Source organism: Mauremys mutica, chromosome 13, assembly GCF_020497125.1.
Source record: "Mauremys mutica isolate MM-2020 ecotype Southern chromosome 13, ASM2049712v1, whole genome shotgun sequence".
Taxonomy (NCBI): domain Eukaryota; kingdom Metazoa; phylum Chordata; order Testudines; family Geoemydidae; genus Mauremys; species Mauremys mutica.
Window position 1 is genome coordinate 28,657,579 of NC_059084.1, and position 22,764 is coordinate 28,680,342.

Below are 22,764 nucleotides of genomic sequence, written 5' to 3' on the forward strand. Positions count from 1 at the left end.
ACAGCCAAGATTTACTTACGATTCCTGAGATATTCCAGATACTCGTGGATACAGGGGGAAAGGTCAAAGCTCAATTCCTCAGGGAACAGACGAGAGTACGAGAGGATTTAAATCAAACCAGTATTGCCTGAGTCACCAAGTACAAGCAGAACCTGGCTGAAGCCATGAGCTAATCATCCTGGAGTGAGATGTGTTAGCAACTGGATCCTAAGAAAACCTGCCAGACATTTAGGGGCTGAAACCTTATAAAAATGACTCACTCATTAAGTGACTTGGGAGGCTTTTCAAATGTCTTCACTGGTAATAAAGAATGTTACTGTAAAGTTAAACTGGTATCCTTAGAGAACATAAAGCAGCCAAAGAGGGGGAAGGGGATTGTAAGGGGAGGCAGCAAGTTACAAGTAAAAGAGGGACTAAAGAAAGTGGGAGGATACAGTTAGTCATGAAGTCAAAATGCTAATCCCCGTGTTAAGCCCCTGGATTTGCCCAATGCACGCTAGAGTTTTAGCTGACACTTCTTCAAAATGTTAGGCTATTCAAGGCCTAGATGTTTCCATAAGCCTGAGCAGACGCAGTCGGAGCTGAGTGCTCATGCTGTTCATAAAACCACTCCAACCAAACTGGCCTCCTGGGATACTTACTAAACTTTACCAAAAGCAGATTTATTTCACTCCTCAGGCCCAGCCCCAAATCTGTTCGGAGTGGGACAGAGTTCTTTCCAAGTGTCAATTTCTTTGATAATTGCATTTGAGCCAAATTATTGTGTCTTTCACCCAGTTCTCCCCAACACAAAACCTTTTCCTCTTTTCTTCCATGATAGCCAAAGCAATAAAGGAAGAATATTGGTAATCAGTGTCACTAGGGAAAAAAACTGGTGGAAAAGAGAAGAAGGTGTTGCTTTTTCTTTTAACTTGTACATTTCTCCATATCCTTGACACTGAAATTCTAAATAAAAGGGCAAAAAGAAGTATTATGCAGTATATTGAAATCCCACTCTTTGGCATTCAGAAATTAAACACCATAGCATGATCTGCTTGAAGAACTCTGGAGAGCTTTCTGCATGTTACATAGCTGCTTTCTTTTTTTGATCCACGGCATCTCTATTCATTCCCTATGTTGCACTCAAATGCATGATAATTTTTTTCCTTTATATACAGTTTCTCATTTGACATTTTATAGGCCAGTTTTCCCAGAGAAACTTATCGAATTGCACTTGCAGTGGTTTGCCTACTGCTTGTCATTAGTATATGCCAAAAAATGCATTTACTTTGAAAGCCCATGCAGATTGGCCATTTTTGCACATGGACAGATTAAACATCCCTCTTGCACATGGAACTCCTGTTAACTGCACATACAAAATAGGCATGCAAAATATGCTGCTTTAGGGCTCAACTTGCTAACACTCAGGCACTGAATACACAAGCACTCTACTGATTTTGTAATATCAGCCTTCTCTGACTTTGCTGCTGAATTAGAGAAGGAGAATTTGGCTTTCCTTGTTAATATCAATTGAGGTTTTTTTTAATTTCCTCAGGTGTGGCAAATCTGGAGCAAAATCCTGCACTCGGATGCATGGGTGGGTTAGCAGGTAAGAGAAAACAGTGGACATCTTCCTTCCCTTCCAGCAGCAGGGCAGGATTTCAAATGCAGAGCACACAGGGAGTAAGAGCCATCAGGTTGGGAGCATAGTCAGTCCCCTGGCTCTCACCTGCTTGCTGCAGTCAGCCTCACACATTAAAAGGGATGCACACTACTGCTTTTCAGAGCAGGAGAATGATGTGCTCCAGCGGGCCATGCCCTGCCCTGGCAATATGGCTCTAGATCCATCACATTTGTGGCTCTTCTCTGCTGCCCACTTCGCATGTCCATGAACAGCTAGGGCAAGGTTTTGCCCATAGTGTACATGAAAGAGAGTGGCCAGTGACCCAGGCAGTCTACCAGTTTCTTTAGCATAGCTCTGCCGAAGCACCAGAAGCAGCCCTGAGCTCCTTTTGAACAGAGACAGGAGACCGAGTCCAAGTATGCTAGATGGCATAGTGGATGGAGACAAATGTCCACTAAGGACTAGAAGAAGTGGCTCCCAACATCTCTCTCACTTGCTACCTTCAGAGCCCAAAGGTGAACAGCTAGTGCCCTACAGCAGGAGCAGCCCATGGCCTGTAAGGTACACTACAAACTAAGCCTCGGAATACAATAAGAAGTGGTAGCTCTAGGCAAAAACAGTTATGTTGGAGTTTGTAACGTCCCTTGGCTGTACAAATCCCCAGAGTCTCTGCTGGCTGCCAGGATGTTCTGTGGCATGTATGTGCCCCCCTGAAATCCTACTGCAGTTGCTTTGGAGCCCCCTACTGAACTGTTCATGCAGCACCAGGGACACAGCTGCCCCATACAGACCTGTCAAGTGGAAGAGCCTTCTTATTAAATTAACTGCTGTGAATGAATGGTGGAGAGAATTGGGATGAAGGGAAATTTGTTCTACTGTGATTTCATTTTCTTATTTTTCTGAGTGATACTGCATCCTCATTGCTGAGCCACTTCCATCTGGGAGAGAACAATGAACGATACTGCTTTCTTTTCTAGAAGAGATGTGGGTTATCAGCATTATAGCTGCGAAAGTAAATGTAAATCTGCTTTGCTCCCAATGGCAAGCCAAGAGCTTTACATTATGTGAAAGGAAACACCTCACCCTACATTCAATGAGCATTTACAAAATCAAGATCAACACAGCAGAGTGTTCTTATACTTTGTATTACACAAATAACAGATGGAGAAAAGCGCCTTGTAATGAGGTCGACAGCCTGGAAGAACATACAGCACCCCATTGCCATACTTCCCAAGCAGAGCTCCGGGGTAAAATGTTCGAACTTTAGCAGCCACATTTGGATCTGTTTTGTTTATAAGTCATCTGGAGTTCTTTAAATAAATTTGCTAAATTGTCTTCCAGAGATGAATGGCTTCTCCCCCCCACCGCTTAATAAACTTTCAGGGATATCTTTATTGTTATGTCTAATTTTAGAGAAAACTAACATTTCCTGAGATTCAATTTCTCTCATAATTGTTGGAAGGAAACTAAATTGTCTGCTGTAAACATTCACTGTATTGTGTCAAAAGAATCTTTATTACAGTCCACTGAGAATACTAATAAAATTCCCAATCCAAGCCCTTGCTTGCCTTCTTTTCAGTTAGCTCTTTTCTCTTATGTGTTCATTAATGTCAGTTCAAACAGTCTGCAGCCTAGATATGAGAACTTAAAATATATTATTTAACAATCAAAGATAGAATAAAGACTTGCGCACAGTAAGATCCTTTTTTGCTTTTTCCTTTGCTGCCTTCTATTACAGAAAGTGAGAATGGCTATTCCATTTGTCTGTGTGCGTGCTTAGAGTTGATGAAAAAAATCTCATTAGTTTAGTCTGACATATACTCAATACAGTCTATGTACATATTTTTTTTCATTTTATTCTACAGCTGCAAAATGATACTAAATTTCATCAGATTGGAACGAAAACTATGGTCTTGGAACATTTCCCTTTAAGGGTCTTATATTTATTCAGAATTCATGAATCATTTTCCAGTAATACAACTATAATTATTCTTAAAGTGTTATGTTTGAAGGTTTAATATATGAAATACTTGCAAAAAGCTCTTTTTCACTTTGATAGTTTATAATCTTCATGGTAATCAGATCAGTTAGCTCCTTCACACAGCAGCCAGGAAAATACTTTTTAATATGAATCTCATACTCTTCACTCATGTTTTAATTAAAGTAATAAAAGCCAAGTCATATTTTGCCCTTTACAATGTACACAGACATACAGACCTAGCGTCAGTCAGACATTTTTGATTACTGCTGACGGATTTCTTTGTTTATGATTAATCCAACAGAGAATTTTTCAAAGAATCCCAATCATGAAAAAAGGTGCTACTGATTAACAAGGCCATACACTTAATTGGGGATAGCTCAAGTGCACCTCCTGGCCACACTGGATATTTAGGCAATACAGCAATGCATCCTGCAGTGACAATGGGCCAAATTCAGACCTGATGTGAGTGGGCTCCACTGCCATTTACTTCAAATGGAGTAGCATCCACTTACACCAAAGCTGGATGTGGTTCTACACATCCCAGCTCTTCATCTCGATTCCAAAGGCCAACCTGCATCTGAATATGGAAGATTAGGGCAGCTCAACTTACTGCCAAGTTTTGCTCCCATCTTCTTTAACATTAATAAATAATATAATGCCATACCATAGGTGGACCTGGTGATTGCATAGCGAGCGAAGAGACCGCACCATACGGCTCCATTTGCCACCAACACTCACTACCCAGCACAGGGATTGCTACCATGAGTAATCCTATTGACTTCAGCAGGATTACTCAGGAGAGTAAACAGCATGCTTAGCAGCAAGTATTTGCAGGATTGGGGCCTTAACGGAGTGTGAGGAAGACAGAAAGTAGCGGAAAGGCAGGGGTGGAAAGAGTGCATACACAGGATGTTGGGATTGCCAAGGTGACTTGGTCTGTATCATGTCAGGTCTGAGAGCATCTTCAAGAATTGAAGGCTAAGGGGACCTGTTAGATAACTACTAGAGTAGAGCTTTAAATGCTAATGCAGCTAAGAATGATGTACGTAGGTTCCAATCAACATCAAAGTGGCATATTCCATGTTAGTTCTGGTTTTTATTTAGGTTTTATGCATTACTTAAGGCTGCAGGAAAATGCATCTCTTGGCTGGGCAAAGTCTGGGTATACCAAGACGATACATTACACAGATGAAAGACTGAACAAAGGAAAGAAAGTGACCCTAGTTTAAGACCTAATGGCCATGCTCAGGAAGAAAGGTCGTAAGTCTATTAATGAGATGAGCACTGCAGAATAAATGAAAGGTAGACTGGACACACTCTTCATGCAGCTTCTAGTAGAAGTTACAGAAGTCAGGTCTCATCAATGCTCAACCAATCACCACAAGGGAACACAGTGATACCTGTGCAACTGCACTGAAGCTGCTATCTGCCATAACACATGCAATAGTAAATCTTCAATCAGCTTCTCTAATGGTGAGGGATCCATCATCCCTGGCAGAGAAACAACAAGCGCTCTCACTGAAGGCCAGGGCATGAGAACACTCCTGTTATTCCCTTTCTGCTCAACCTAGCCCTTTTAGAGGTCAACCCTGATCTCACTGAGTTAAATGGAAGCAGGCCCAGGCCCTTTGCAGTAATCAGAAAGAAGATTTTCAGGCTTAGGCAGTTAATAGGGCTTCTACATGCTGGGAAAATAATGAAGAACCCATAGCAATGGGTGAGCTGGGGCCTGAGCCAAAGCCTAGTAAGTGAAGAAGATTATTTCTACAGATTTGAATGGGCTTTGGATCAGGCCCTTTGGTGAGCTGGAGTGGAGTCTGAATCCTCACATGAAGTAGAAAGTTGTCATGGAACATAAATGTTGAAGGCAGGTTTGGATTGTGGAGTCTCCTTCCTGTTTGCACAGGCCTCCATCCAAATACTGAAGTGGAAAATAATGCCTTCCTGCTTGAAGTAACTGGTTCCCAAGTAACCTTCTGACAGTTAATCACCCTGTTATGACGGAAGGCCCAAACACAAGACTGGTCCTGGTGCTCAGATATGAGAAGTAATCAATCAGTTTGAAAGGAAACGTCACTCAGCTGCTCAGTCATTTTTGGATTCTCACACTGCCTATGATGCAAAAAATAAATAAATAAATAAATAATCACCCTCCCCTGTGTAAGGATACACATACACACAGACACACACACACCTCACAATAGGCCAAAGTAGAAAATCTTACTTATCACAAATAATCACAGTTATCAGTGCTCGGAATCAATCATTAATATGTAAAGTCCTGACTTCTAACCAAACTTTATCACAGTGGGTAGTTGTGGAGACAAGCAGTGAAGAATTAACACAGTGGAAGGATTAGGAAAATCTGAAGACAGAAACAGCTCATGCACAAAAGTTTGAATTGTTTTTGTCTGAAGTGACAGTTACTGTTAAAGAAAAATACAGCATGGTCCGGGAAGCAGCAATAGCTGACTGTAGAGGTGCAGTGAGTGGGCTTAAAAGCAGAGAATAGTCTTTTACGTATTATAAATATTACACCTATGTTTCTAAGGTGATCTGCTTCCTTGGAGGGCGCATTTTCCCAAGGCTTGCGGAACTTTTCCTGCTTTCAGTCCAGCACATCCCCTGTAGCCTATTGACCACCAAATATTTCGGCTGTGCTGGAGGGGCATGCAGAGGTTTCAAAGTTTTCAGAACTACTAGAGATGCTGTATGTTATGGGATACCATTGGTGAGTTGATCTTCACTTATTCAGCTTTACTGTATGTTATCTTCATCAGTCTTTAGAGTTTCTAGATCATCAGCACTGCAGGACAGACACACATTCTAGCTCTGATCCATGCTAGGAGTTCTTCAACACCAAAAGATCCCTAATTATGGCATTTACTCTTGTATGTTCAGCCAAATCCCAGTTGCATTTCCTAGCACTCTAAAACAGTGTATTATTGCCCCTCGTTCTCTTTCTAACTTGCACAGTGAATGTACAATTTTGGAACCTTATAAGCTTTTCTTATCTAAGTGTTAGATCTGCAAACATCTGTATATTTTCAGGCTGAGAAAGGTTTGGTTATTGTAGCATATTATATACCTTGCAACTGAGTCTTTTCCTTTTGGGTTCCAATTCTTCCATAATAAATTCCTTGGATTTAAGGTCCAGCCAGTGAAGCTGTATTAAGCAGGATTTCTCTCAGCTTTTGCTAGTTGTACATCTTTGGAGCATTTATCTCAACTTTCTCATGGCTCCTGCCTTTTGTTTACATTTACTAATCATTCATCTCTGTATCTTTTCAGAACATGGGGGCAGATTCTCCGCTGGTGTAAATCAGTGCAGCTCCACTGAAGTCAATGGATCAGATCCCCAGCTGGCATAAAACAGTGTACCTCCACCACTGCAGTCAAAGGAACAATGCCAATTCACAGCAACAGAAGACCAGGGCTTTTGTCTTAAATCCACTCTCTCCCCCTGTCCCTGCTGATCAACAGTCATTTCCTGGAGTTGCAAAATATTGATTGAAGCCTGTATGCCCATTCTCAGCCATATTTGAATCAGACCTCTACTCCAGAGTTTGCCTTACAGGTTGTCCTTACTCTTGCATCCGTACTAATGTTCTCAGTCTATTTTCCATCTCTGATCTTATTGGGCCAAAATCACCACTGTTTTATGAGACTGCAATTCCAGTCAAGCCAAAGAAAATGCACTCATTCACACCGGTGGTGAATTTGTCACACTGTTTCTAGGAATGTCTAAACATTCTTCCTTTCCCAATTTTCCTCTTACGTATACTGGTTTTACACTGGTGCAACTTCATGAACTACATGGGAGCTACTCTTGATTTACACAGCTGTGTTAAGAGAAACAAGTTCCCAGTTTTCTCTAATGCCCCTACCTATTGGAGCTTACTCTCAGAGAAAGTCTTTTACCTCTCTGCCATTAAGACGACTTTTGTTTTTCAGTTTTGTTGGCTCTTTCCGAGTCACCTCTTCCCAAAGTTTTACCTGATAGTTGGGGATCTCCACAAACCATAGATTCTCTTGACACCTGACACACTTAATCACTGTGAAGACTCCAGTTATTGTTTCCTGATGGTTCTTCAAGAATAAACAGTATGAAGAATTGTGACCTCATGTCAAGAGCAATCACATTTCTTTAATTTTAAACATCCTCACATGATTTGATTCTATCCCCCAACCCAGTGGAATTACACAAGATCAACAGTTTGGAGTTATTTCACAAGATTCATGGAAATTATGCACTGCTTGGTATGTTTTCCTCCCTGCAGATTTGGTAATCTTTGTCCGTCCCTCTGTCATGTTGCAAAGAATTCTGAATTTCTTGTGTGGATAGTAGGTAAACTACTTTTCTAATGGTTTGAAATCGGTGTCCAACTCCTTCAGCACCTGAACCCACCATCTCCAATCCCAGAATGCATCTTCATAACAGGTCATTCTTCATTCTTCGGAGGAAGATTTGCTTCAATTCTGGCTTTATCTCTTGAACTCGCTTCATTCTATTTAGTCCCCGAGATATTTTTGATGCACAACTTTATTACACTAATAGCCCACACCTCCCACAGAATTCACTGATGAGCATATACAACCTTGTTTTTGGCTCTGTCACATGGTACTCATGCTACTTAGATTTGGGTCAAAAAATTCAAATTAGAGATTTTTGGCAAGTTCTTGGGGGGAAAAACCTATTCTTTTGAGCAAGGGAGTTTCTTGGGTATATATATAGACAGATACTGCTGTGGTCTTGGTCAGGTCTCAAATTCAAGGCCATTAACAGTTTGTGGCGGTTATTTACTTTCAGGTCCCCAGAGTTTCACTCTTCCCGTTGTAGTTGTTCCTGATCCAGCTGGTGTCACATGGGAACCTAGGTTGATTGGTGAAATGTATGTGTCCACCTGTCCACAGATGAAATTCAGCCACAGTATATTGCTCTTCATAGCCTTCTGTCCCTACAAGGCACTCTTTGTACCATCTGACGACTTCTCAGATATCTACAATTGTATTTGATGCTATTTTTCCACAGAGTAACTGCAGTAGAAACAGAGACTATTCCTTTTGGCTCCAGGAGCTGTTCAGTTACATTATCTTTTCATCCTGTGAGGCGTTTTGGCTGTTCTTTCAAACACAGCCCTATTGTTAACAATGCAGGAGTTCTTGGAGACCTAGGAGTTGAAGATGATGTTTATTCTACTGTAATACCAAGGTAATTTTTTCCCCATTTAAACAATATAGCCAATCTTACACCCAGATATGGATGCTTCTACTTCCAAAACTTTCAGGCTAACCTACTGTAATTCCTTCCTGGCTGTACCCTCAAAAACATTTAATTAGCAGATAGAAGCTCATACAAAATTCAGGAACTTAGATCTTCATTTGTTCTTGCATACAACTCAATATTACTCTAGTTTGGAAGGATCTACATTATCTGCTTATTCCACTAACCTCAATATAACATTATGTTGCTAATTTTTAAAATACAGTACATAATATTGTTGCTGCATAATCTGCTGAGGAGGGCATTTCATATATACTGGTGGGTCCCCTGTAGTCCGCTGATAAAGCTCCTCTGTTTTTGATCCTCCAACACGGCATATAAAATTATACAGTAGTATTTGAAAAATAGCATATGAACCGTGAAGAGTGTACCTTTAATGCACGCACACAAGTGGGCAGAGGTAAGGCTCCCTGTTCAAACTTTACTTTTGCATTTGTTGACTTCTGCTTGATATTGTATTTATTAACCATGTAACTAACTTTGTGTTAACATTTTGTTAGTCATGGAATTCTAAATGTATTCCGCCCCCCCACCCAATCTAAATGAAATTAAATTTTCACTCTTTCAATTAGGAACTTTGCATATTAGTTCTTTTTATTATAACAATAATGGTTGACAATTTTATTGTCATGACTTTTATTTGTAAGATGCATTATAGACGAATTGTTCACCATGAACCTCATATATACAAAACTTGTGAAGGGTAAAAGCAAAGGAGAACAGGTCGCTCATCTCATTCATGCATTTCAATGAAGCAAGACAGTCAAGCCAAGGAAGCTCACAGAATATTGGCTTACATTTAGAATCACCAAGAAATCAACAAGCCAGTAGGACAAAATGCCTACTCTTCAAAGCCTACTATGATAACATCAGTGGGTTTTTTTACCAATCTGGTTGATGTTCCTCTGACACATGTCTTCCTTAAGTAGCCAAGATCAATGGATTACAAAGAGTATGAAAGACTGCCTCTTTCCCCGGAAGTTTAAACAAACCCAGGTCTCTGAGACTCATTAAATGTCACGGGAGGCTGAAAATTCACCAGGAGCCTTGAATGGAAATCATGCCAAGAAGCATGGACCATTTTGCTTTTCCTGTGTTTATCTACTGTTCACTCTTTAATATAGCAAGATTCAAAATAAGGGTCACCTCTAGCTGTCACCCATACATGGAGAGTGTCTCTTGGTTTCTTACAACAATGCTATCAAATGAGCAGTGTCATCTGTAGACAGCCTAACACTGAAAGAACTGGAGGAAACTCCTGCTCTGAATCAGCACTGAAGTCTTAGCAAGGATACCGAATTCACCTTACTTGCACCTAGTAATACCTACGAATCAGCAGTAAATGGACTGTTGGTATTTATTGAGTGCAGTGGAGTTCTAGCTGTGTCAGTCATGGTCTAAGAAAAGGTATTACCTCACTCACCTTGTCTCTCTGGTATTTATTGGGGACATACATGTGTCCTGGCATGCATATAAGGATTTGAATTTGTATGTGTGTGTCTGGCCCTGAGATTTAGTCATGTTTGGAAACAGAAGGATATTTAAAATAGCCCAAGGATCTGTGACAATAAGGAAGGAGGGTAAGAGCGCAGCATATAAAATTATACACGGGAGTTGGGAAGTCTCTGCTGCTTGCAGGTGACCTGGACTGGCATAGCCATTCCCATCTCATTGTCTAGCTGTGGCATTGCTGTGTATATCTGGCTGCTCAGCAGACCTGTTCCCACACGGAACAAAACCCGTATATTGATACTCCATTGTCACAGAAAGAGAGAAACTGTCAGAGAAATATTTGACCGTGGATTGCTTTTGGGGTGGAGCAGTCCTACGCTCATTAGAGGGAAGTCATTAGAGTGTCATCTGTAGACAGCCTAACACTGAAAGAACTGGAGGAAACTCCTGCTCTAATGAGCGTAGGACTGCACCACCCCAAAAGCAATCCACGGTCAAATATTTCTCTGACAGTTTCTCTCTTTCTGTGACAATGGAGTATCCCGAACCCTAGCCCACTGGACTAAACATTGCTACAGCTCTGCTCCTCCTTCAGCACATGTTGGCTCAGAATTTCTTTCCCTCCCCTTCCCAGAAGCTACCCATGTAGTAATGCTCACAGCATCCAAAGCTGATGTCATGTTAACGGGAGTGAAAGCCAATGCCCTCTCCCCTTCTACCCTCTCCCCCACCATTACCCTCTAGTCCAGGGGTTGGCAACCATTCAGAAGTGGTGTGCCGAGTCTTCATTTATTCACTTTAATTTAAGGTTTCACAGGCCAGTAATACATTTTAACGTTTTTAGAAGGTCTCTTTCTATAAGTCTATAATATATAACTAAACTATTGTTGTATGTAAAGTAAATAAGGTTTTTAAAATGTTTAAGAAGCTTCATTTAAAATTAAATTAAAATGCAGAGCCCCCCGGACCGGTGGCCAAGACCCAGGCAGTGTGAGTGCCACTGAAAATCAGCTCGCATGCCATAGGTTGTCTACCCCTGCTCTAGTCTCTGCATACATGACTCTCTCCTCCCACACACTCAGAGTTGAAGTAACAGCTAATCCATGCCCTGCCTCTGATTGCCTATCTGCAGTCGCTATACCAGTCCTATCCATGACAGGGGAGTCTGTTTAACTAACTAATCAGCCCATTTCCAATGTTCTTAGGCTAAGGAACAATGTTCACGCAAATGCTTCTCAAATGCCCGTGACTTTCAGGTTCTGAAAGGGAGCAGTGATAAACACACTACCCCTGGTGCTGGCTATTCGTACAGATCCCTAACTTTGACACACACCATGCACCCCAAGCACTGGAAGCAACACTGAACAACTAATCAGTGCAGGTAAGAGAGGCCGGGCAGCACTTATGGCCAAAGAAACTGCCTGGGTGACAGCTGCCAGATGGGGAGGCCAAACAATCACACTGCGGAAGAACTGCCTTGCCAGAGGAGCGGCTGCGTAACGGCAGGTCTTTGGCAAACCATGGCGATGGGGAACAACTCTGATCCCAAAGGGAAGCATTCTGCAGACCCGGTGACATGCTGGCTGTGGCTGGCCTGGGCAGTAGGGCAGCAAGCTACAGGTGCATAAATCTGGGCCCAGCTTCTGCTATGTACAGGAAGGAAAAGAGAAAGAGGGCAAAGAGCAGGGAAGACATGGAGGAAGAAACACTGGTCTGTGGAGATGAAGGAGAGATCTGTAAAGGGAGAGCAGGCTCAGAGTTTAACTCTTCCTCTTGTTCTCACTTTTCTCCCCCCTCCTCATATTACTTTCCTCTTCTTTCTCACCCTCCATCATTTCTCATGGTAGTGAACGGAGACTCCTCCCCATTCTTCATTTGGCATGAGTCAGTCACAGGTGCAGTTCATCAATTAAGCTCTCCTGACTGAAACGCCTCTGCTCCTTTGTGCTGCCTAGACCCTTGTTTGACAAGCTTCCTTTTTTTGGGGGGGGGGGGAGGGAGGAGGAAAGAAGAGTATGTGTGTGTGGGTAACTATATTCCTTCCTCTTTATTAGGAACATGCATGTGGAATCACTCCTGGGTTTCCTCCTGTTGTGCTCCTTTACCTTTTCTCTCACAGTGTTACTGCCATGCTATGATGCTGGGGGCAGTTCTGAATGCATTCAGGGTCTGTGTTGTTGGCTGACTCATGCTGCCGACACCATGCTGCAGTGCGGACTATTGCGGGGAGAATTGTCGCGCACACTGAAGTGTTGCACTGGAACTGCCTCGCGTAGACCCTGCTAGCCTGACCTAACGGGTACTTAGTTTGCAATAGCAGGGTCTATACAGGGCAGTTACAGCACAACACGTTAGAGTGTGCTGCAACGCTCATCCTCATAGTCCGCACTGTGGGACCCTGTAAACAAGCCCTAAGTCTCTCGTGTGGGGTGGACTCACTGTATATATCTGCCCACAGTCCAGTTTTACTTTATATACGACTCTTCTGTTGACATTCTGTTACACTTCAGTTGAGACTGGATCTTTAGGGGGAGCGAGCATAGTGCATCACTATTATCACAAAGTTTTACAGCACATTTTATAGCCTCGGGTTGCCAAAGCTATCTTCATCTAGTCTGTAATACCAGCAATATATGAGGAAGTTCCTGGTATCCTCACTAGTCTCTAATTATGCTATTATTTACTTTTACATTATTGCTTGTTTACCAAACTCAGTTTTACTGTAATGGCCAATTCTTCATAACTAGCAAAATTATTGTTATGTTAAAATGAGTGTTCCAAATGTTATTTATTATTTGACAAAAGCTGCGTAACCCTGAATGAGGACATTAAATGGCAAGAACACTGCTTCAAATTCCCATTTTAAATAAGTCACCACGACAGCTGTGCCTTTATAAAACACATTACAGCGGCACTCAGACCCGTATGGCTCAGGGATATATACAAATTATACAGTTTCTGTCATTCAATCAAATAAGAGGGACGTTTTGACCCCAGAAATGAGTCAAATACAAGCTGTAATTCAACACCCAACAGAGGCCATGATGGTAATGCATCTTGACATCTAATCAAACAACCCTGACCATTTGCCCCTCCAAGATCAGTGAGATGCTGCATCTGTTATGACTAATACAGACCAAAGTTTAAAGATTATGAAAATAGATACAGTAGAGAGAAGCTGATTTATACGCACACACATATACACACCCCAATTTTATTTATATGCATGTGCGTGCGTGCGTACACACACACACGCGCGCACACACACACACACACACACAAAATATCTATCTATCTATATCATATGCTTGATTCTATTCTCACCTATGCCAGGTCTCCATTAGTGTAACTCCACTGACTGTATTTACTCCCGATTTACACTAAGTGAGATGAAATTCTGGCCTTTATTTTATATACAATCTTACCATCTCCAGTAGGATGCTTGAAGAGCCCCTTTCCATTGATCTACATTGTAACACAGTGTATCTCACTACAAATTAGACTGTGCTGCTCTGACTAACACGAATAAGGTGGGAGAAATTGCATAAGTAGGTAGGCCAAGGTCTGATTCGATTCACAGTTCTGCCACTGCTTCACTACAGGTGATCTCTGGCAAGTTACTCTCTGTGCTGTTTACTCATCTATTATACGGAGGCAATAACACCTACTTAAAGGGTACTGTGAGCTTTAGTTAGCTAACATCTGTAAAGCGCTTTTAAATTTTCACTATAAGTGGAAAAGACCATTAATACCAAACAAACCAACCTTATACACATATCAAATTGCATTCCAAATTTCTCAACCTTTGCCAGGCTAGTCTCTCCATTCATTTTTTAAGCATAGTCCCACTTCTGTCTTATTTTGCACAGTACACTGGATGGTTGGTAACCTGTACATTCCTCAGGATTTTACATTATTTAGCTACTCCTCTTTTTTTTTTAAACAAAGGAAACTGACAAGGGTGAAGAATGACACCCTGCCAACTTTATCAGACACAATAGATACTTCACTCATCTCAGGGGTCAAATGTCCATGGTCGTTTGATCAGATGTCAAGTGGCATTAATACCCTGGCCCCTGTTGGGGGTTGAATTACATTTCGCATTTGACTCATTTCTGGGGTCATATGTCCCTCTTGTTTGATTGAACGACAGGAATTATTCTCATGGAGAAGTTTCTGCCACTGTAGCTAAGGGTCTGTCAGCATTTCCATTATGCTATAGGCCTGCATGTTCATGGGTTTAGTTCTCCACTGAGACAGCCTCTTTCTGGCATGAAAACATGACATATAATGAATAGCCTGGGAGCAAATCTTTCAAACATAAGATTCAGGGAAACAGTGGATCGGTTAGCTTTAAGATGTACATTGCTGTTGTGTATATAAAATAGCAGCTCTGGAACATGCTACTGCTCACAAGGAAAGAAGTGTACACACAGTTAGAATAGGGAATTGGGTTCTGAGCCTCACTTTACCGCTATGAGACCTTAGAAAAGTACTCAAGACACAATTCTGCAAGGTGCTGAGTCACGTGAGCTGAAGATGTGCAACCCCTTACAGGCGCTGCTTATCACAGGATCAGGCTCCTTAATCTCTCTGTGTCAGTGTCCCTATTTGTCTCAATACCCCCAGCTGTATCTACCTGATGGGAAAGGAAGAGGTTGAGAGGCTTAATTAATTGTTGGCAAAGCACTTTGAAATTCCTGGATAGAAAGTGCTAAAAGAGAGCAAAGTTTTATCATCATCAAATTGCAGTTATAAATACTACACATGGAGGCCATTTAAATCCAAAAGGCTAAAAGCCATTACGTTCAATAGAAAAATGATCAAATCGTAAATCTAATCCCCAGTTGGTATTTTGGAACAAAAGTGCAGGAAAGCACAACACTGCATTTTAAAAATAAGCTGCAGCATGTAAGCAAAAAAGAGAGTTAGTTCTTAACTACTATAGATGTATAGGGCCAGATTCTCCACTGCATCACACTAGCCTAATCTTGGACTGGAGTAACCCCATTGATTTCAATGGGTTTCACAAAGTGACCCCAGCATGAAACTGGTGTAACACTTCAAAAATCTAGCCCATATTTTAAAGCAAAGTCTTCCTGCCCAAAATTAGCTCTTATATAAAATGGATAATCCATTAACTTTAACTTAGAATTTCTCAGATGTCACTGATGAATTTGGTCCGAACAATATACTCTGACCATCACTGACGTGCAGTCACCTCTGGGGTGGAACGGAGCATCTACTGTAAGAACATAAGAGCTTCCATGTGGGTCAGATTGTGGTCCATCTTGCCCAGCAGAATGTCTCAGACAGTGGCTCATACCAGAACTTCAGGGGGAGTGTACAGAACAGGGCAATTATGGAATGATCTACCCACCTTCTACTCCTGGCATCCAGTAGTCAGAGGTCTGGCATCGCATCCCTGAGCATCTTGGCTAATAGCCATTGGTGGACATATCCTTCATTAACTTATCCAGGTCTTTTTTGAACCCAGTTATACTTTTGGCCATCACAAATTCCCATAGCAATGAGTTCCACAGGTTAGTTGTATATGTGAAAAGATATAATTTTTTATTTATATTAAACCTGCTGCCTAGTAACTTCATTGGGTGATCCCTGGTTCTTGTGTTTTGGGAAGGGGTAAATAACACTTCCTTATTCACTTTCTCCACACCAGTCATGATTTTATAGACGTCTATCGTATCCCCCGGTAGTTGTCTCTTTTCTAAGCTGAACAGACCTGATCTTTTTAGTCTCTCCTCATATGGAAGCCGTACCTAACAGTACACAGTGGCACTACGTAAAAGTTCAGGACAGGAAATGAAGAAAAAGCCAGATCCATTGGTTATAATGTAATGGATGCTACAATTAGTAACGATGGTTTCTATTTATCCCCAAGGAACGTGTGTTCTGAATGGTGTTCCAATGCATGCTATAAAGCTGTACCTGTGGTGGTTACTTACCTGGCTCTCAAATGAGATTCTGGAGCTGTGCTCCTGAACGTAATGTGCTTGGCAAACACTAAATAACATCTGGAGTGCTCCCTGTAACAAAACCCTTGTGTTGTTAGTAATGAAGTCATGACCAGGGTAATAAAACGCTCTTAGGTAAACAAGCAATCATGAGAAAATAAACAATGGCAGGGCTAACGACTAATGAGGGTGGAAGCTGGGAATACCGAATGACTGCTGCCATTAGACAGCAAGTAAAGCTCCTTTTGGCAATGCTGGAATGTGCTATGAAACCTCATGGTAACATTGGGATGCTTTCAGGGCCTGGGCCAAATTTCTTCTCCTTCCGTCCTGCTTCTATCCCTGATCCCTGCTCTCTTCCCCCTGCCGCCACCTGGCAAAGGTTAGTAATGGGCTCAGGAACAGGGCAGTGAGGAGAGACTCAGCGCTTTGACTGCATGAGCACCCACACCACTGGGCATGCTTGGAGGCTTAACACCAGCATTGGCAGGATAATGTCCGTACCAGTAACCTGATACTTTGCCTTGTGCTCTTCGCTCCTTCCTTCTTCCAGGTCCACTACTCTTCCCTGTCAATCAGTCCAAAGGCATGGTGCTAGAAGGTGTCAGCTAACATGCCCCAGAAGTCTGGTGTAGAGGAGACACCCCCTACCTTTCATATGTGTTAAGCAGCCAAGTTGAAACCTTGTAAGGCAAGTAGGGCCTTGTCTAGACTAGGATTTAAAGGCATGTCACCAGATGAAGTTACCTAGCTTCATCTATCAATGCACTTTAAAGGCCAATCAAGACAAACCTTTTGCCTCCTCTCAACTTTGCTCACATTGCCTCCCCCCCAGCTCCAAACATCCTTCCTCCCACTTCCCATATTGCAAATGCCCCCACTCTCCTCCCAAAGCCTTGCCTTCTCTTGGGAATCGTAGAATGTCAGGGTTGGAAGGGACCTCAGGAGGTCATCTAGTCCAACCCCCTGCTCAAAGCAGGACTAATCCCCAGACAAATTTTTGCCCCAGATCCCTAAATGGCCCCCTCAAGGATTGAACTCACAACCCTGGGTTTAGCAGGCCAATACTCAAGCCACTGAGCTATCCCTCCCCCCATCCATCAAGTGTGAGGTCAGTCTAATGAGACAATTCACTTAACAGCAGGATACGTTGGCCAAACCGGACAGTCTCTATGCAAAAGAATAAATGGATACAAATCTGACATCAGGAATCATAACATTCAAAAACCAGTAGGAGAACACTTCAATCTCTCTGGTCACTCAATAACAGACCTAAAAGTGGCAATTCTTCAACAACAAAAACTTCAGAAATAGACTCCAAAGTGAAACTGCTGAACTGGAATTAATTTGCAAACCGGACATCATCAGATTAGGCCTGAATAAAGACTGGGAGTGGCTGAGTCATTACAAAACCTAAACTTATTTTCCCCAATACTAATTTCCCCCTACTGTTACTCACACCTTCTTGTCAACTGTCTGAAATGGACCCTCTCAATATTACTTCAGAAGTTATCTTTCCTCCCTTAGTATCCTGCTGTTAAGTGAATTGTCTCGTTAGACTGACCTCACACTTGGTAGGGCAACTCCCATCCTTTCATGTATTTATACCTGCTCCTCTATTTTCCACTTCATGCATCTGATGAAGTGGGTTCTAGCCCACAAAAGCTTATGCCAAATAAATTTGTTAGTCTCTAAGGTGCCACAAGGACTCCTCATTGTTTTTGCTGATACAGACTAACACGGCTACCACTCTGAAACCTGCTACCAGTGCATGTCCACTTCACAAACTGCTTGTGAAGTCTTCACATCTTGCTGTCTGTCTGAAAGTGCCTCCCCACCTCCTATGACGCCTCTCTTGGTTTTCCCACTGGCCCCCTTTGCCTCTTGGCTTCCTCCTTTCCCCTCTTGTCTCTCTCACTCCTTTCTCCTGTTGCCTCTTCCCATACTTGCCCTCCTCTGTTACCCCACCTATGTCCCGCACAGCCCTCTCTAGTCCTTATGCCACAGTGCAAGGGAACCGAGCAGCCCAGGAGGAACAAGCATGGTGCCACAGAGCAAGGGTGGGCTTTGCAGGCAGGGGGAATGTGCTTCTCTCTAGAGGCATCAGAATGGGAGCCCAAAATCATTCTGCAGATTAATTCAGGGAAGACACTAAATGTGCTCTCCTCCTTCCCATGCAGATTGACTGGGAAAACATCAATGTATAGGGCTACAATAAAAAAGAGCAAAGAGAAGAGGCAATAACTGGAAAGCAAATAAGAGCCACAAAGCTGTCCCAGCAGGTGTGCCAGGGAGGGCAGCTGACAGGGGTCCTGCTAGCAAAGACAGGAGCAAAGGACACCACTACCCCTGAGCTTTCTTACAGCTCAGCTAACAAGCTGGAGGGCCCCAGAGAGAAAAAATTCTCCCTAGCAGGAAAGAAAAGGTGGAAAAGGCAGCTGAGCTATCATGCAAGTCAGGCTACGAGGCCCCAGACTGGATTGACAGAATGCCATACAGAACGCTAACAGACACATACAGCGCTGCACACAGGAACTGTTCAGTACCCCTCTGCCTCCTTAACCGTGCTGCCACTGACCTCCCTTCCCGGATGGCAGCATGTCCCTTCATGCTGGTCTCTCCAAACCAAACCCCATCATGCTGGCTCCGCCGATGTCCTCCCTCATATCTAGCATGTGCCTCTCCTCAGCATTGAAAGGGCTTGGAAAGATACCCCACCCGTCACAAACTGCCTTTCGTGTAGCCAGCCAGTAGGCTGAGTGGTGTTACTCTTAGCTGATCCTATGCCCAGCCACAGTTAATTCCTCCCTTCTTAATTTTTTTAAATTTATTTTGTGTTTTAAAACATGGCTTGAATTTCCATTTGAATTAACTATTTACTAGATTTAAGGGTTTAATTTTTTTTTCTAACCTTCTCCTATTTTAAATCTGCACACTTATTCCCAAGTGCATGACAATGTGTCTTTCCTTATTAGAAAGTCATCTCCTCTGCCTAGGAGGAGGAATTTACTCATCTTCTCTTAACAGAGCTTCTTATTCTGGTTTCCCTCAAGTTACCCACATAATAAGGAAGCAAGATATCACAAGGTCTGAGAGATAAATGTTATCACTTTACAATAGGAAATACAAATGGTTCCTTTTGGCTGCAGTTCAAGTCCCAGTACAGTCCACTCTCCCACACTATATTACTGATTTCATATTCAAAATGGCCAGGTGAGTCATGCTGCACATTGGACTGGGAACTTCTGACCTTTCTTGATGAGTATGTAAAGTTATTGCTCCTTGAGTTTTTTCTAGCACAAGGACTCCCAGCCCTTCTTATGAGTCATACTCCGTTAATACACTTTGGTCTCCATCCTGAAAGATGCTAAACACCTGCAATCCCAGTGGCTTCAGTTCAGACATTTGAGAATCATTTGTTCTTTTGCATCTGATCCTGATAAGCAACAGACAATTCCCTTGCTGTTTCAGCCCCACTGTTCAAGCGTGGTGGGTGCATAGCGCTTTGCTGGGGCCCTTTTACAATTCCTGGACAAGTCAAATGAGAACAAGCACTGATTATCAAAAGGGGCATCTCCTTCCTGTCCTGCCATGCACAAGCTGCACGGTACTCTCAGAAATATGTCACCTATCAAGAACTGACACTGGGCTCCCAGCCTGCAAGGCACTGTGTGCTCTGGCTCTGAGGTCAGTAGGACTATGCACATGCTTAAAATTAAACACGCCTTAAATGCTTTGCTGCATTGGGGCCAGAATGCTCAGAGCCTCGTGGGATCAAGCTCTTTGAGATCAGACAACACAGGAAAATCCGAGCTCGTCAGCAGCACTATCCAGTTCCCAATGAAAGAAGGGTTAACTCAAGCTCAGCTTCCCCCTTTTCTTGCCCAGGTGCTCAGGAAGTAGGTGCTTGGAAATCTGAGGTGGAAGACTGTCTTTGGGGAGGTCAGACTGCACACCCAGGGCTTAGCAGACAGGGTGAACCATAGACTGCAGGTTTTGGTCGCTTGTTAGGTTTCTCTGGCATATTTATTTTATTGTATCCTTGTTCTCAAAACACAAGGCACTGTTCTTGCTATGTATTTGTTTCCACGAGTCATTTTAACACCAGATGATTGCAACATACAAGCCTTTTCCACCCTCAGAAATGTCTTGAGCAAGAGCAGCCCCTCTCCTTTGGAGCTGGTGCAACAGAACCACTCCATGCCATCTCTGAAAGCCTATGGCAGAGTGTCTGTCTCTCTCTGCATGGATCTGAGAAGCTCATGTATGCTACTTCTCAAGAAGGCAAACAATTTTTCTTCTTGTCTTCAGTTTAACATTTGTTTTACATCGTTTTCAATATCTGATGTAGATGTGAACAAATGATTCACTAGCCTCAAAATGTATAGCCTTGACGAGGTACGTGAGAAGCCTGAACAACAGGAATATACTGTAACCTTGTCCCAGACAGCAGATAATCAGCTTCCAGGGAACTAGGAAGCTGGTAATATTTTGTGCCTGGATAGAAATCCTCACACGGACTTATTACGAAATCTGTGATGCAATAACTTAACACAACTTTACTTGGCATAGTTTACAATCGACACTGCTATGGGAGCTAAGCCTAGAAATAGATATACTTTAACCTGGAACCCATTTTAAAGCCCTTACCTTACATTTCAGAAATTCTCATGACAGACTTGTATTTTTGTTCAACAGGTAGCAAGACCTGATGAGATACGCCAACATAGCATCAGGCACCTCTCCAACTGGGAGGCACTGCCGCGTTTTCCCATTACACCATATCATTAAGGTCTGACTCCCAGGTCGAGTAGATGTACATGTGCTAGCTCTCATTGAGCATGCATGCTAAAAATAGCCATGTGGCCATGGTAGCACAGGCAGTGGTTCAGGCTAGATGCCGAAGGACAATCCTGTCTGATATCCTAGGTATGTATCCAGGCAGCTGGCCTGGCCAATATGGCCACATTGCTGTTTTTAGTGCACTAGCTTTTTTGTTACACTCATGACCGCTCATTGGCACTGGCAGTGTGGCATGGATGGAAATGAAAGCAGAATTTGTCTCTCTAGGTTGAACTTTTCAAAGCAGTCACATGACTTAGGAGAACAAGTCCACAAAGTCAACAGAACTTCTGCTCCTGCATCACTCAGGCACTTTGAAAATGCCACCCTCTGTGTCTTCCCAGCCCACATAAGCAAAGTGATCCTTACCTGATTCGCTGATAGGAACTCCTGATTATTGTCATTCATTCCCATATACATGTTCTCCCCGTCAAACTGGAAAGACAAAAGGAAGTGACAGTTAGTGAAATGCAGAACATGTTACCTCCCTCTGTCCTCGATGGGCTTTTTGGATCCCATGCATTTTCCACCCCCTCAACATGGAGAGTTAAGATCTGAGGAACAAAATAGTTAGTTGTTTTAAATAACTGTTTACTCAACTTCTTGCCTAGGGTTTTTGGGCCCAGGTTATAACCTCAGCCACGTGAGAGTCTGAAACAGACCCACAGTACACACTCAAAGAGGAACTATCCAAACAGACCTAAAATACTGAAAGGCACTAAAGCCTACTGAGAATAACTGACTTTCCAAATCCTCCCATCTCTCAGACACCTTGCTCAGTTACCCCCAGCCCTCTCACAAACAAAGCCCCTCCACGGAAGGCCCTTCGGGAAAATGCTAGGCAGATGGTTTGGTTTTGTCAGAGGGAAAGTAGGGAGATAAAAATTTTACTTGCAGCATGATGAAAAGCTAGCTATACTCTTAGCGTGGTGCTGCAGCACAGCTCTGGATCATATATACATATAATAAAGGAAGACGTGAACATTGAATAGAATGCCAAAGCATTGCTGTGTTAATATTTAGAAAAATCATGAATTAACCATTTTAATCATAACCATACAAATCAAAACCATAGACATAGTTGGGGCAAAGGTTAATCAGCCTAAGAACTTACTAAAAATCACACTAAACTTTCAAATCTTTTATTCCTTATTTCTTTTCCCGCCACTGCTAATGACCAAGATGTATAAGTAACAGCTATACTTTTTCCCATTCAGCCTTCTACAAAGTCCTGTGCCAGCAAAACTGCAACAATATATGATACAAAGATCATGCATTGAATGTGCAAGATTATCTTTAGCTAGGCATGATTCCTACATGCTCCTGGAATAACTGATCCTAGGTTTATGAGGCCACACACAGAGACCCCATCAAAATCAGGATTTGCAGCACCAAAATTACAAGCCTCTGCCACTTGAGCTAAAAGTACACTGCTCTAGCTATGTGTAAGTAGTAGGCTGTTAAAGTGGCCAGGGCCAGCTACCCAGGAGAGACAGGGTCTCACACACTAAACCACTGTTACATGTGCATTATGCATGTATGAGACTGGCACTTTTTGATCTGCTTGAGTCAGTCAATGACATCATTACTCCTGATACCACACTTGCCTCCCTGGTTGCAAACCAGG

General features: G+C 42.6%; 1 protein-coding gene across 6 annotated transcripts in view; it reads right to left on the bottom strand.

The window, feature by feature from the left end:
• Nucleotides 1-22,764, bottom strand: part of TOX2 (TOX high mobility group box family member 2) — a 266,106-nt gene that overhangs the window by 143,804 nt on the left and 99,538 nt on the right. For all 6 annotated transcript variants that reach the window (XM_044986564.1, XM_044986562.1, XM_044986567.1 and 3 more), the window contains exon 2: nt 21,507-21,572. In XM_044986564.1, the coding sequence (XP_044842499.1) occupies nt 21,507-21,557 (51 nt within the window). In that variant the 5' untranslated portion in view covers nt 21,558-21,572. The remainder of the gene's footprint in view (nt 1-21,506; nt 21,573-22,764) is intronic.